This window comes from Quercus lobata, chromosome 5 (genome assembly GCF_001633185.2).
Source record: "Quercus lobata isolate SW786 chromosome 5, ValleyOak3.0 Primary Assembly, whole genome shotgun sequence".
NCBI classification, from domain to species: Eukaryota; Viridiplantae; Streptophyta; class Magnoliopsida; order Fagales; family Fagaceae; genus Quercus; species Quercus lobata.
In genome coordinates, this window is record NC_044908.1 from 19,838,406 (window position 1) to 19,849,620 (window position 11,215).

The 11,215-nt window shown below is 35.7% G+C and overlaps 1 protein-coding gene across 1 annotated transcript; it reads right to left on the reverse strand.

Moving 5' to 3' along the window:
- Positions 1–1,646: 1,646 nt before the first annotated feature.
- LOC115989068 (clavaminate synthase-like protein At3g21360) lies at positions 1,647–9,685 on the reverse strand. Its single transcript, XM_031112726.1, has 3 exons — positions 9,143–9,685; positions 3,014–3,267; positions 1,647–2,214 (listed from the first exon to the last, which is right to left on the reverse strand). The coding sequence occupies exons 1-3, from the start codon at positions 9,509–9,511 to the stop codon at positions 1,854–1,856; spliced, it is 984 nt and encodes a 327-aa protein (XP_030968586.1). The 5' UTR covers positions 9,512–9,685; the 3' UTR covers positions 1,647–1,853.
- Positions 9,686–11,215: the final 1,530 nt, after the last annotated feature.

Genomic DNA, 11,215 nt, shown 5'->3' on the forward strand with positions numbered 1-11,215 from the left:
TGCTGATATGAACAGGGATCTCCTCATACTTATACCGTCATCTAAAATGCAGTCTCTCCAGTTTGACTGGTTGATGCAAAGTTTGAGTTATCACAAAGCATAGTTGCAGAATATTCTGTTGTGCTTTAGTCATGATTATCGGGACTATTATCTCTTTTTTGGCTGAATAAGACATTCTGTAACAAAAGAAAGCAGAATAACCAAAAACAAAACCAATGAGATGGGATAGGACTTAGCCATCACTTTGGATTTGAATGCATGATTTATTTGAACTTTTTAATATTTCTCAATTCTATTTCCAGCTTAATTCCTTTATTCATTTATAACTGGACCTTGCCAAGTCCGGCTGCGTAGGTTTATGACTGTTACAGATAATGATAACGAGTAGCCCACAAAAGATAATGTTAAGTCGGCACACTCAAATTCAAAGACTAAGGGATCATAATCCCATTCAAATGGAAGAGATGGCATACAGAAGTCTGAGGATAAATCCTAGTTGAAATTATCTCTACTGATCTTATTGTTTAAATTCAAATTTATCATCTGTACGGTTGTTTTCCAATTGCCGTAAATTAATCAACGTCGAGTTATATATACAGTAGCCTTAAACAATCATTCTTGGTAAGGCAGCACATTATATTACATTTTTTATTATCTTTACATGGTATCAAGCCAATAATTTTTTCTTTACTTCTTCCTTTTGCCTCCAATAACATCAGCATCACCAATTCTTCATCTTCCACAAACATCTCTCTCACCAATCTTAACAACATTAACCCTCAATCAAACCTACAGAGACAACTATCTTCTATTGAAGGCTCAACTTGTTCCCTACTTGAAAGTGCAACACCTTTATGGCTACCATGATGGATCAACAACAATTCCACCACAAGCCATCACTACTCAAAACAGATGGTGAAAATCAATTCTCGATGAATTCAGGATCAAATAATTCTCGGTGCTATCATCTCCTCACTTTTTAAAAAATACTAGCAAGTGGTCAAATGCACCACCTCATGAGAAGAATGGCAGACATTAGAAAAAGCATTCACATCTCAGTGTCAAGTAAGGATAATGCAGATCCACTACCAACTTATTACCTCGAAGTAAGGGAAACTCCTCTTAAGCAGAATATTTTCATCAATTTACAAGTCTTGCCCCTATTGATCAACCGCTCAATGACTTTGAGCCATTTCTTTCTTATTGGCTGGCCTCAATTACAAATATGATTGCTTGTGGCTTCAATCACGGCCACGCTTAAGTCACAAAGGAGTCATATTTGGATTCGAGGCCAGCCAATAAGAAACCAAAAACCCCAAAATCATTGAGTGGTTGATCAATAGTAGCAAGAGTGTTGGCAAAACTGGTAAATTGATGAGAATAGTCAGTTATAGAGGAGTTTTCTTTCTTTAAGGTAGCAAGTTGGTGGTGAATTTGCATAATCCATGCTCAACATTAAGATGTAAACATTTTTCTAAAATCTGCCATAATTCTCATGAGGTGGTGCATTTGACCACAAAACTAGTATTTTTTCAAAAAGTAAGGTGATAATTTGATATATCCTAGGAGAAGAATTCGTAGAGGCAAACAAAAAAAGGGTATGCTTTTAGTTTCATGTATGGCTTGGGTCTAAATAGACAGGTAGGTTAAATTTTCAACCAAATTTCTATTGTGGAGCTATTGTAATAGGTTTTGTTTATGCATACTGATACTGTTGATACTTCTCCACAAACGTGGCATAAACTTTGAACGCCATTGCAATACTTCATTTATACATCTCCATAACGCAGCCTAAAATTATATAATTTCGTACCAACCGATAAAACCATTTGCAGGGTGAAGATGCACTGACACTACTTGCAAAGTGAAGCTAGTATACGGCGAGGTGGATCGAATGATTTTCGGGCATGAAGGGCAGCCCAATTATCCAGCAAAAGAACATCACCTTTCTGCCAAGGAAAGGCTACACTTTCCTCTTCAAGGATATTTAGACAGTCATAGACGATATCAGCTGGCAATGGTTTGCCATCTCCAAAGGTAACAGCCTTTACAGGATCATTCCTGGCATCCTCCCAGCCTATATAAGCGATAATCATGCTGTTAAACCAAATCTTGCGCTGTCTTGTCTTGTCGAATTTAATAGCTGGGATTGGACCCATTATTGTTTTCACTGAATCCTCCAGCCATTCCAGCTTCGTCCCCACATTAGCTGCCCTGTCAAATGTGTTGGTAGAGCCATATTATACCTGTTAACGCTTTGTAATTGTATATACTAATCTACTTTGAAGCCATCGAATGAAAAGATGATCTTAGCTATATAGATTGCACAAGAACTTAAATTGAATATATGGGACATCTATAAGATGATTAGTCCTGAATGTCCTGAACAATGGCCTCATGCAATACTTTTTGCAAGGCATTGAGCCTGCTAATATCTATCAAATAGAAGCCATACAAGAAAAGCAGTTCAGCAAATAGAACGTGTGCAAAAATATAGTTGTTGCTGTTATGAGTTTGAACACAAGAAGTTCACCTATACTGATCATATATTACAGTGAACCTGAGCACCATAAAGATAAAATCTAGAGCATTGGCATATCATAGGTATATAGCAGGTCATGTGCAAATAATTCTGCTGAAAAATGCCATCACAGCTTGCAACATGGCAACTTTTTATCCCTCATCACCGTCCAACTTGTGATTTCAAAAGAAACATATACTGAAGTGGTTTCAAGTAGTCTTGGAATCACACTATTGTCAAGAATATTAATAAGTTGTTATGGTGTAGGAACTATGATCATATTAATCAGAGCTAAATTTGTGTCCAAAGTAGACTCTGCTTCAACTTGTTTCACCTATCTCGTTGCATGTATTTCCAATCAAAACAGGACCATGTCTGGTTTGTTCATGTTTTACAAGAATCAACTACCAGATAAGAAACTGCAGCTTGTCATGCACAAATGCTTGGAATAAAAATCATTTCAAATATCAAACAATAGTTGAAATCACAAACCTCTCCTCAGCCACACTCTTGTCTTTGGTCAAGAATGTTGATTTCCACCCACGCCCAATCGGAGATGACAGGTCATCATCTTCTCCTATTACCCGCGTATATAACAATCCATGCTCTTCTAGTCGTTCAACAAATTCTGGGTGTCTCTCTTTCATCTTTTCATAGACAAGATGGCTAAGAACTATAGGAGTCTCTCCCCCACTTCCAGGCTCCACTTCACAGAAGAAAAACAGCTTGGAAGGGAATGTAGTAACCTATTAATAAATCCAAGTCTTAAACAAAGCTCAAGAAGATATGCTGATAAAAATATCTTACACAATGAGGTGTGCAACACTCGTGTAAATCCCACATTCGAGGATTCCATATGCATAATAAATCTAGTGAAACAAAATATTTCACATTTGTTGCTGACATAACCTTTTGTAATAATGTGCATGTGTTTGGTTAAGAACCCAAAGTGTCAATGTGATGCTGTGATTGAATGGGGTACTAGAGAGTTGCCAAAAAAAAGTTCTCTTAAAGGCTGTATTATGTAAACTGGTCATGGCTGCTACTGTTTATCATATTTGCCTTCAATGAAATGCTCGGGTATACATTATTTTAATATTATCTTTATATATTATAAAAACCTATTTCACACTTTTTTTTTCTCTCTCCCCTATCACCTGAGCAACACCAACACGTCTCAGTACTCTCTCCCTGTTTCATTCCTGACCTCTTCCTCTCATCTTCTCTCTTCGTCTGCTTCTCTCAGCTCTTGCTCTTGCTCATTTTCATCACCACGGGAAAGAATGTGACTAGTTTGGGGGGTTTTGCAGCCCCACGAGGAGGGTGGATCAGTTTGGAGTTATCTCTATTGACAGATTTTGGGGCAAATTTCTCCAAAAAGGTATGGGTTTTTCTCATTGAGATTTCAGGGTTTTTTTTTTTTTCTCTTTGGTTTAGAGCAAGATTCTTGGGAGTTTCTCTAAACGGGTTTACTGTTAGTTCAAGCCTTAAGAAAAAGTGTAAATTAAAAGATTGTTCTACTCTAAAATTTTGAGTTCCAGGAACTCAATAACGTGAACCTATAATTCAAGTGAGGGCATAAAAGTGTTAATTTTGGGACTCATTGGGATTTTGTTTGTAGTGTGTTTTGACTCTGTCTTGTTGTTTTGTTCTGGTAGTTATGGTTTGTTATGGCTCTGTTTGTCTCTGTGCTACACATTTATTAGCTATCAATAAAATCCTCTTTAATGAAAAAAAAAAAAAAAATGTTAGGATTTGTACAGATACGGTTCAAGTCTTTTTATTTATAATAGAATTTGTAATAGAATTCGTTCAAGGTTTTTTATTTTTTATTTATTTTTTATTAATATAGAATTTGTATAGATACAAAATTTGAAATACAAGAGTGTTTGAAATACAAGAGTACTGTGAAATGCATAGGTATTTGAAATGGAAACAACTCTATCCTATCTTACCAGTTATCACAATCCTAGAGTTGTTAGGATTTGTATCTTGTATTATATGTTACCACTTGATCATAACCGTTATCTATGTTATCACCTTCATGTGGTTTCTTCGTTGCTCTCTTATCCATTAATTGTGGCTCTTGTTTTGTTGAAACATCAAGAATTTTAATTCAGATCCATGAGTTGGTGGCTGTAGTTTAATGTCTTAACGCAAAATTGAAAAAAGCCAAGACATTTTTTATATGGACTTTCAATTAAAGTAATGATGTTTTTATTATTTGGTGAATAGATTTGTGCCTTCTTGGCTGCTATGCTTGACCTTCTTGGCTGCTCTGCCTGACTTTCTTGGCTGCTGTGCTTATCTCGCACTTGATAGGGTTGTGTTATTAGATAGTTGGCAATGACTTGATCTTATCTTGCACTTGATAGAATTTTCAGTTTTAGCATTGGATGGTACCCGAAATTACTTTGGTTGCTTGTGTTAGTGCTGCTTCTGAATTACTTTGGTGTTTGTTAGGAGATGGACTCGCAAAATCCCTTCTTCCTTGACATATAACAGGACAAGGAACAAGGTTTTGATAATATAATTTTGATGTCCACTTCACATTCAGACGTGAATGTCCATCAATCTCCACCCCAAGTTGAAATGGGTCAGTTTGCACCCCTCATTGCAAAAGAATCAATTACTAAGAAAAGCAACAGGGAAACAATTTTATCGTAGATGAAGACATTAAGCTAATGTCAGCGTGGCTTAATGTTAGCTTAGATGCCATGACATTGACGGACCAAAAACACAATATTTTGAAATAGAATTTGGTCCACCTTCTACAATGACAAGAAATTTAACCGCTCCAAGGACTCTTTAAGTAGTCGGTAGTCAATAATTCAAAGGGAGACCAACAAGTTTTGTGGATACTTGGTCCAAATTGACAATTAGAATGAAAGTGGTAAAATTGAGCATGATAAGGTATTTCGACTCAACATCTAATATGAATTACACATCAATGCACTTTTAGTTTTATGATTCTCATTATTTTCAATTTTTTTTACTTTTGTAGATTAATGATGCAAAATTTATGTACAAAAGTAATAGCAAAAATGCATTTCAATTGGAACTTTATTGGAGAATTTTGAAGAATGAAGTTAAGTGGTTGAATCTAAGAGATAATGTGAAGGTTCGCTTAAGACAGCCAACCACACAATCTTGTCCTACTTTTGCAAGCTCAATAAATCTAGATGAAGATAATGATGAGATGAACTCTGACGAAACCTTGGAGAGACCTATAGGCAAGAAGGCCGAAAAGGAGAAATTAAAGAAAAGAAAGAATAGCGATAATGTGGTCCAAATACTTTCCTCCCAATTGGATGAAATTAAGGAAGAAAAGAGGAGAATGCATGAGGAGAAAAAGGAAAATATGCGTATTGTATTAGAAGAATGAAGAGAGTTAATGTGCATTGCATCCAAAGAACGAAGAGAGTTGATTCGTATCAAGGAAGAGAAGAATGAAGTAGAAAAGAGGAAAGTAGAAGATGAGATTATGATGAAAGATACAAGAACAATAGATCCTAAGCAAAAAGAATATATTCGTCTACGTTGTTTGGAAATATTGAAGAGGTTAAGGTCTAAATTTTCATCATAATTTGAATATTATTATTGATAATATCTAATCAAGTAATTTTTGTATAGTGCAAAGATACTAGCACATGGTTGACATGGATGATTTGATGTTAGACATCTCTTTTGTAGTATTTACTTGTGCAGGGAACATAATTATTCAATCTCTAATCATATTAGATATATTTTTGTAGTCTTCACTTGTGCAAGCAAAATAGCAACGTTGTAAATTTTGTATTGTGCATGGACAGTAGCACTTGGTTATTCAATTTAATTTGTGATTCTGTTTTGGTTGAAGCAATGTCTCTGTTTTTGTCATTCTGTACAAGATAATTTGTGCAAGGATAATAGCACTTCGATAATAGCAATGTCTCTGTTTTTGTCATTCTGTTCTGGGTGAAGCAGGGTTTGTGATTAAATTTGCCTTAGTGGAATCTGCATTAAATTTGTGCGTTTCAATTCTAAGTCAAGCTATAAATTTCAGTACTAGCATATTGTCTTATTGGAATCTGCCTGAGTGGAATCTGCATTGAATCTGCTGTATTGGAATCCGTCTAAGGCTCAAATTCTAAGTCAAGCTCCTAAGATATTACATCTTATTTGAACTGGATTGCACTAGATGCTACGTAAAAGGTGTGTGGTTTTTCTTCATGAAAGGTAGTGATACAGTAGGAGATTATCGTCAATATGGGAGAGGAAACAGATTTGAAGCATGAGGCTGGACTATCTGATACAGTAGGAAATTGCTATCTTCCTTCATTACGCTAATTCAGATAAATAATCTCATAGAACATCAAAGGAATGCAATTTGAAAATTTTATTCTGATATTAAACTTAGCAAATTTCAAATTCCAATGAAGCTTCACATTAAATGAAAGTAGTAATAATTACTTAGAAATTTAGAATTCCAAATTCCTACGATTGGTCTTGTAGTTGCCATAGGTGCTCGATGAGATCCGCTTGAAGTTGAGAATGAATTCCACTATTTTAACAATCCACCCATCGGTGGGTCATTATTCAGCGGTACGGTGGGCGGCGAGACCAATCTGGTGGTGTTCATCAGAGCCACTATTTTGGCGGTTCGGCCATCGGACCTTTGCCATAAGCGGCTCCATTGGCGAAGCCACCGGTGTTGGTAGTTTACTTAAAATATAAGTTTAAATTAAAAAAAGTATGACCATTATGGAAAATAATAAAAAATTGATGAAGAATGAATATTTTATTGAAATATCTTGTAAAATAGATAAACTTTTTTTTTTTTGCGGGACATGTAAAATAAATAAACTGATGTGGGTGTTTTGCAAAAATGATTGTAGAAAATAGAACAAGTAGGTTCTTATGCTAAAATGGATGGAATATTTTACACGGACTGATGCAGTTGCTCTAATGAAAAAAGAGTAGTGGATTATGTGAAAGTGATGTTATCTAATAAAAACTTGCCACCTTAGCAAGTTGTGAAACGGATAGTAAAAAGTTGGGTCTCCATAGCATTGCTCATATACATGTCCCCTCTCTTGGATCCCATATATATGCCCTTTTACATGTAGGAAGGTATCTCATGCATAGAATATATGGACCATTCCTCTGACAGCATGTAAACTCCTGGGAAGCACAAACGCGACGCCAGAGGAGTCGCACCCACGTCCAATGTGGCCTGATGCGGCAACGCGCGAGGGACGCTGCTGCTTGCGAGTCGGTGCTACATCCAGTTTTTTTTTTTTTTTTTTTTTTAAATTTTAATTTAATTTTTTTTTTTTTTTACGACTTGCACCAACGTGGCGCAAACTCGGGCTGATTCACGCTGAATTGGGCTGATTCATGCCGACTCAGGCCGTAACGGTCCCTATTGGGCGAAACCGCTGAAACAGGCTGATACGATACAGGCCGAAATTCAAGTTTAAAAAAAAAAGGGTGCGAAGCGCACCGTTTCAACTCAAACTAACCTTCAAAACTGAAAACCCTAAGTCATTTGTAAATCATTTGCTCAGCCCCTCTCTACCTCTCGGCTTTGTTGTGTCTCTGTCTCCCCTCTCTCTTACAGGCCCATCAATCCCCTCTCTCTCACCGTTTCAACTGAATCAACTCAAGCTTCAAGCCTTCAAAATCTCGGTCTCAGTTTCAACTCAAGCTTCAAAATGTCCACTTGATTTCAACTCCCAACTCCCAAGCTCACCGACCTAAGTCACCCAACTCTCAACTCAGGTATCTAAGCTTCCTTTTAGAACAATGATTATCACACTTTTTTTAAATTTTTTTTATTTATTGTACTCACCATTCAGTTCACACTATGTTCCGTGAACAATATTTTTATCTAGACTCCCTACTGAAATCTCGGTCTCACTTTTTTTTTTTTTTTTTAATCTAGACTCCCTATTGAAATTATTATTTTTATTACATCAATAAATTGTGAATTACTTGTTTGACCATATAAACATATTAAATATTTCTTTATGACTTTATGTAAGCTGCCTGTAATAGTGTAATGTTGTGAACTTGGGAGCTGTGACTTGGGTTTGATAGTTTATTTAGTTATTATATATTTGTCAATATATAATGTTTAGCAATATATAGGGGAAAAAAAAAAATGCTGAGTAATATATAGAAAATATAAATAAAAATATTTTTAATAATTTTTTAATGACCACCGTATCTTACTATTTTAAAAATTGTCGAGTCCCGCACCCGTGCTCCATAGATAAACTCAACTATCATATACATTAGCTGAAACGTATTTTGAAAAGTGAAAACACGATTTCACCATTTTAGCTGTGGCTAACTACTGTGTAACTTCACCACTAAATACCGCCTTTTGCTTGCACAAGGTGATACAAAAACTATGTGCCGTTTTCATCCATAAAAACGGCAATCACACACCCCTTGGATCACACTCACCCTAAAATGATAAAGTTTAATGTTAACGACGACATGTCGTCCACATAGTGAAACGACAAACTGTATATAAACTCTGTACTAGTATTAAAATAAAAACGACAACACCTTCAACATAAAAGCTCAATAGCAAATTGCCCCAAAAAAAAGGGATGAAATTACGGAATATACCTGAGCCATTTCATGGTGAAAAGGAATCTTCTGGTCTGGCGGGGAATCATTGGTGGTGAAGACCCGACCCACAACGTTGCTCCGAGGGGCAGCTCCACCAACGTAAGGAAGTTCCTCGAAGCCAAAGGCCTCAACGACGTCGTTGAAGTCCGAGGCTGTATTTACAGGAAAGCCCCTGAAGAGTACAGCACCGGACTTGTGGAGAACAGAGTCGAGAAATGTTTTCTCGGTTTTGATCGCTTGGGTGAAAAGAGACAGAGAGGAAGGAGGGGTGTGGGACTTGGGGTTGGGTGATAGAACTGAAGGGAATTGAATTCCGTCGAAAAGCTTTTGGTGTGGGATTTGGAATTCCAAGAATGTCTCCGACATGGTTATGCTCTGTTCTGTTTGTTTTTCTGTGAATCTGTTTGTTGACCCTGTGAACTCTGGTGGGAAAATTAGTGAAGAGCCTTTGCTGTTTGTTTGTTGCTTGTGTCCAGGTTCAATGAATGGTGGTTTTGGGCTTTTAGAATTCAATCAGTGAAACAAATAATGCTTTATAGTTTACACATCAAAAAGTTGCAATAGTACAAGCAAATAAATAAAGGATGAACTTGAGTGTGTGTTTTTTTTTTTTTTTTTTTTTTGGGGTTTTTTGGGGGGGGGGGGGTGTGTTTGTTGTTTGGGTTGGCTGTCTGTCCTAAGTGCATTAGCATTCTTATATCTGAGGCTTTTTTGGTATTTCATAGCTCAAAAATCTTTACATCAAAAAATGGTATATCTTACTATTGCAAATTTTTTTGCAATAGTGCTGCAGTACAATTCTAAACTTAGAATTGTACTGTAGCACTATGGTAAAAAAAAAAAAAAATTATTCACCCCTTTTTCGTTGGAATTAAATTCTTGGTTGAAAAAAAGTGATGATATAAAAGAAATAATAAAAAAAGATTAAAAAATAATATTTTAATGAAAAAGTAAAATAATAGAGTTTTTGGATGTAGGGTATATTGTAAAATGGTATGGTATAATTGATAAAATAGTTTTTTAGGATGGTAAAATAGGATAGAGTAGCATTCTTCAATGTTGATACTCTAAGGTAGCTAGAGGGTGGTTATACTGAATACATTACAGATTCTAATAATAATTTGTGGGACTGCTAGAATTATCGACGACAAGAGCCATAATTTCTGCAATAATAATAATAATAATGTACTTATATCTCTTATATTAAACACGATACACCCAATTGCTAATGAGATTTTCACATAACAGAAAAAAAAATGGTAATGAGATTTTATCATTTTAATCTACTTCTCCTATAGTAGTATTCAGCAATCAGCTTTAGAATTAAGAATCAAAATTGGAATTACAGAGAGACCGGAGAAACAGAATTTCCGTCCAGGTTTGAAACTAGGTTAAATTTACATTAAAAAAAAACTAATTCTTCTCTTACATAACAAGCTTATTTATAATCTTTAATTACTAAGAAATAAACTAGTTAATCTATATATCTATATATATTATGAAACCGAAGCTCCTAACCAATGTTTGACATTTTTTAGAGCCCCCACGTTTTTACACATCTGCATTATTAAAAAAAAAAAAAAACTATTTCTAACCCAAAAATTTCAGCTAAAAAAGGAAGCTAAAACCCAAAAAATTCTCCACAATTGTGAAAATAAAACCTGATACTCCTTCCTCAATCCCAAACGCCATTCTCCTTCTCCTCTCTCTTCTCTATTTCTCCCCCTCCTCTCTCTTCTCCACCCTTCTCCTTCCCTAGGCAAAACTTCAACTGTCATCATGTTTCTCTCTTCAACTGCCTCTCGCAGACCCTACCTTTCTCTCAAGTTTGAAGAGTAGACCGATGAATGAAATGATTCTACAGGATGATCCTTATATTTGCCTATCTGCCTTTAACTATCTCTCTTCACACATAGGAAAGAAGCCCTTAACGTACTGTAGCATCATTCAATTAGAGGATTCAAGATTTATAGCATTCCACATACGCATGGTAGGTATTTTGAAATCCATCTTTAGCTTATCAGATCCTAAAATATGATTGGAAACACAGAACGCCTTTCTCCTTCCCCT

What these genes read in the sequence shown, in the direction of transcription:
- LOC115989068 (XM_031112726.1), bottom strand. Translation starts at nt 9,511, where the DNA reads ATGTCGGAGACATTCTTGGAATTCCAAATCCCACACCAAAAGCTTTTC. An exon ending in TTCACCATGAAATGGCTCAG is followed by an intron (nt 3,268 to 9,142) that starts GTATATTCCGTA and finishes ATTTATTAATAG; the next exon opens with GTTACTACATTCCCTTCCAA. An exon ending in AAGAGTGTGGCTGAGGAGAG is followed by an intron (nt 2,215 to 3,013) that starts GTTTGTGATTTC and finishes CACATTTGACAG; the next exon opens with GGCAGCTAATGTGGGGACGA.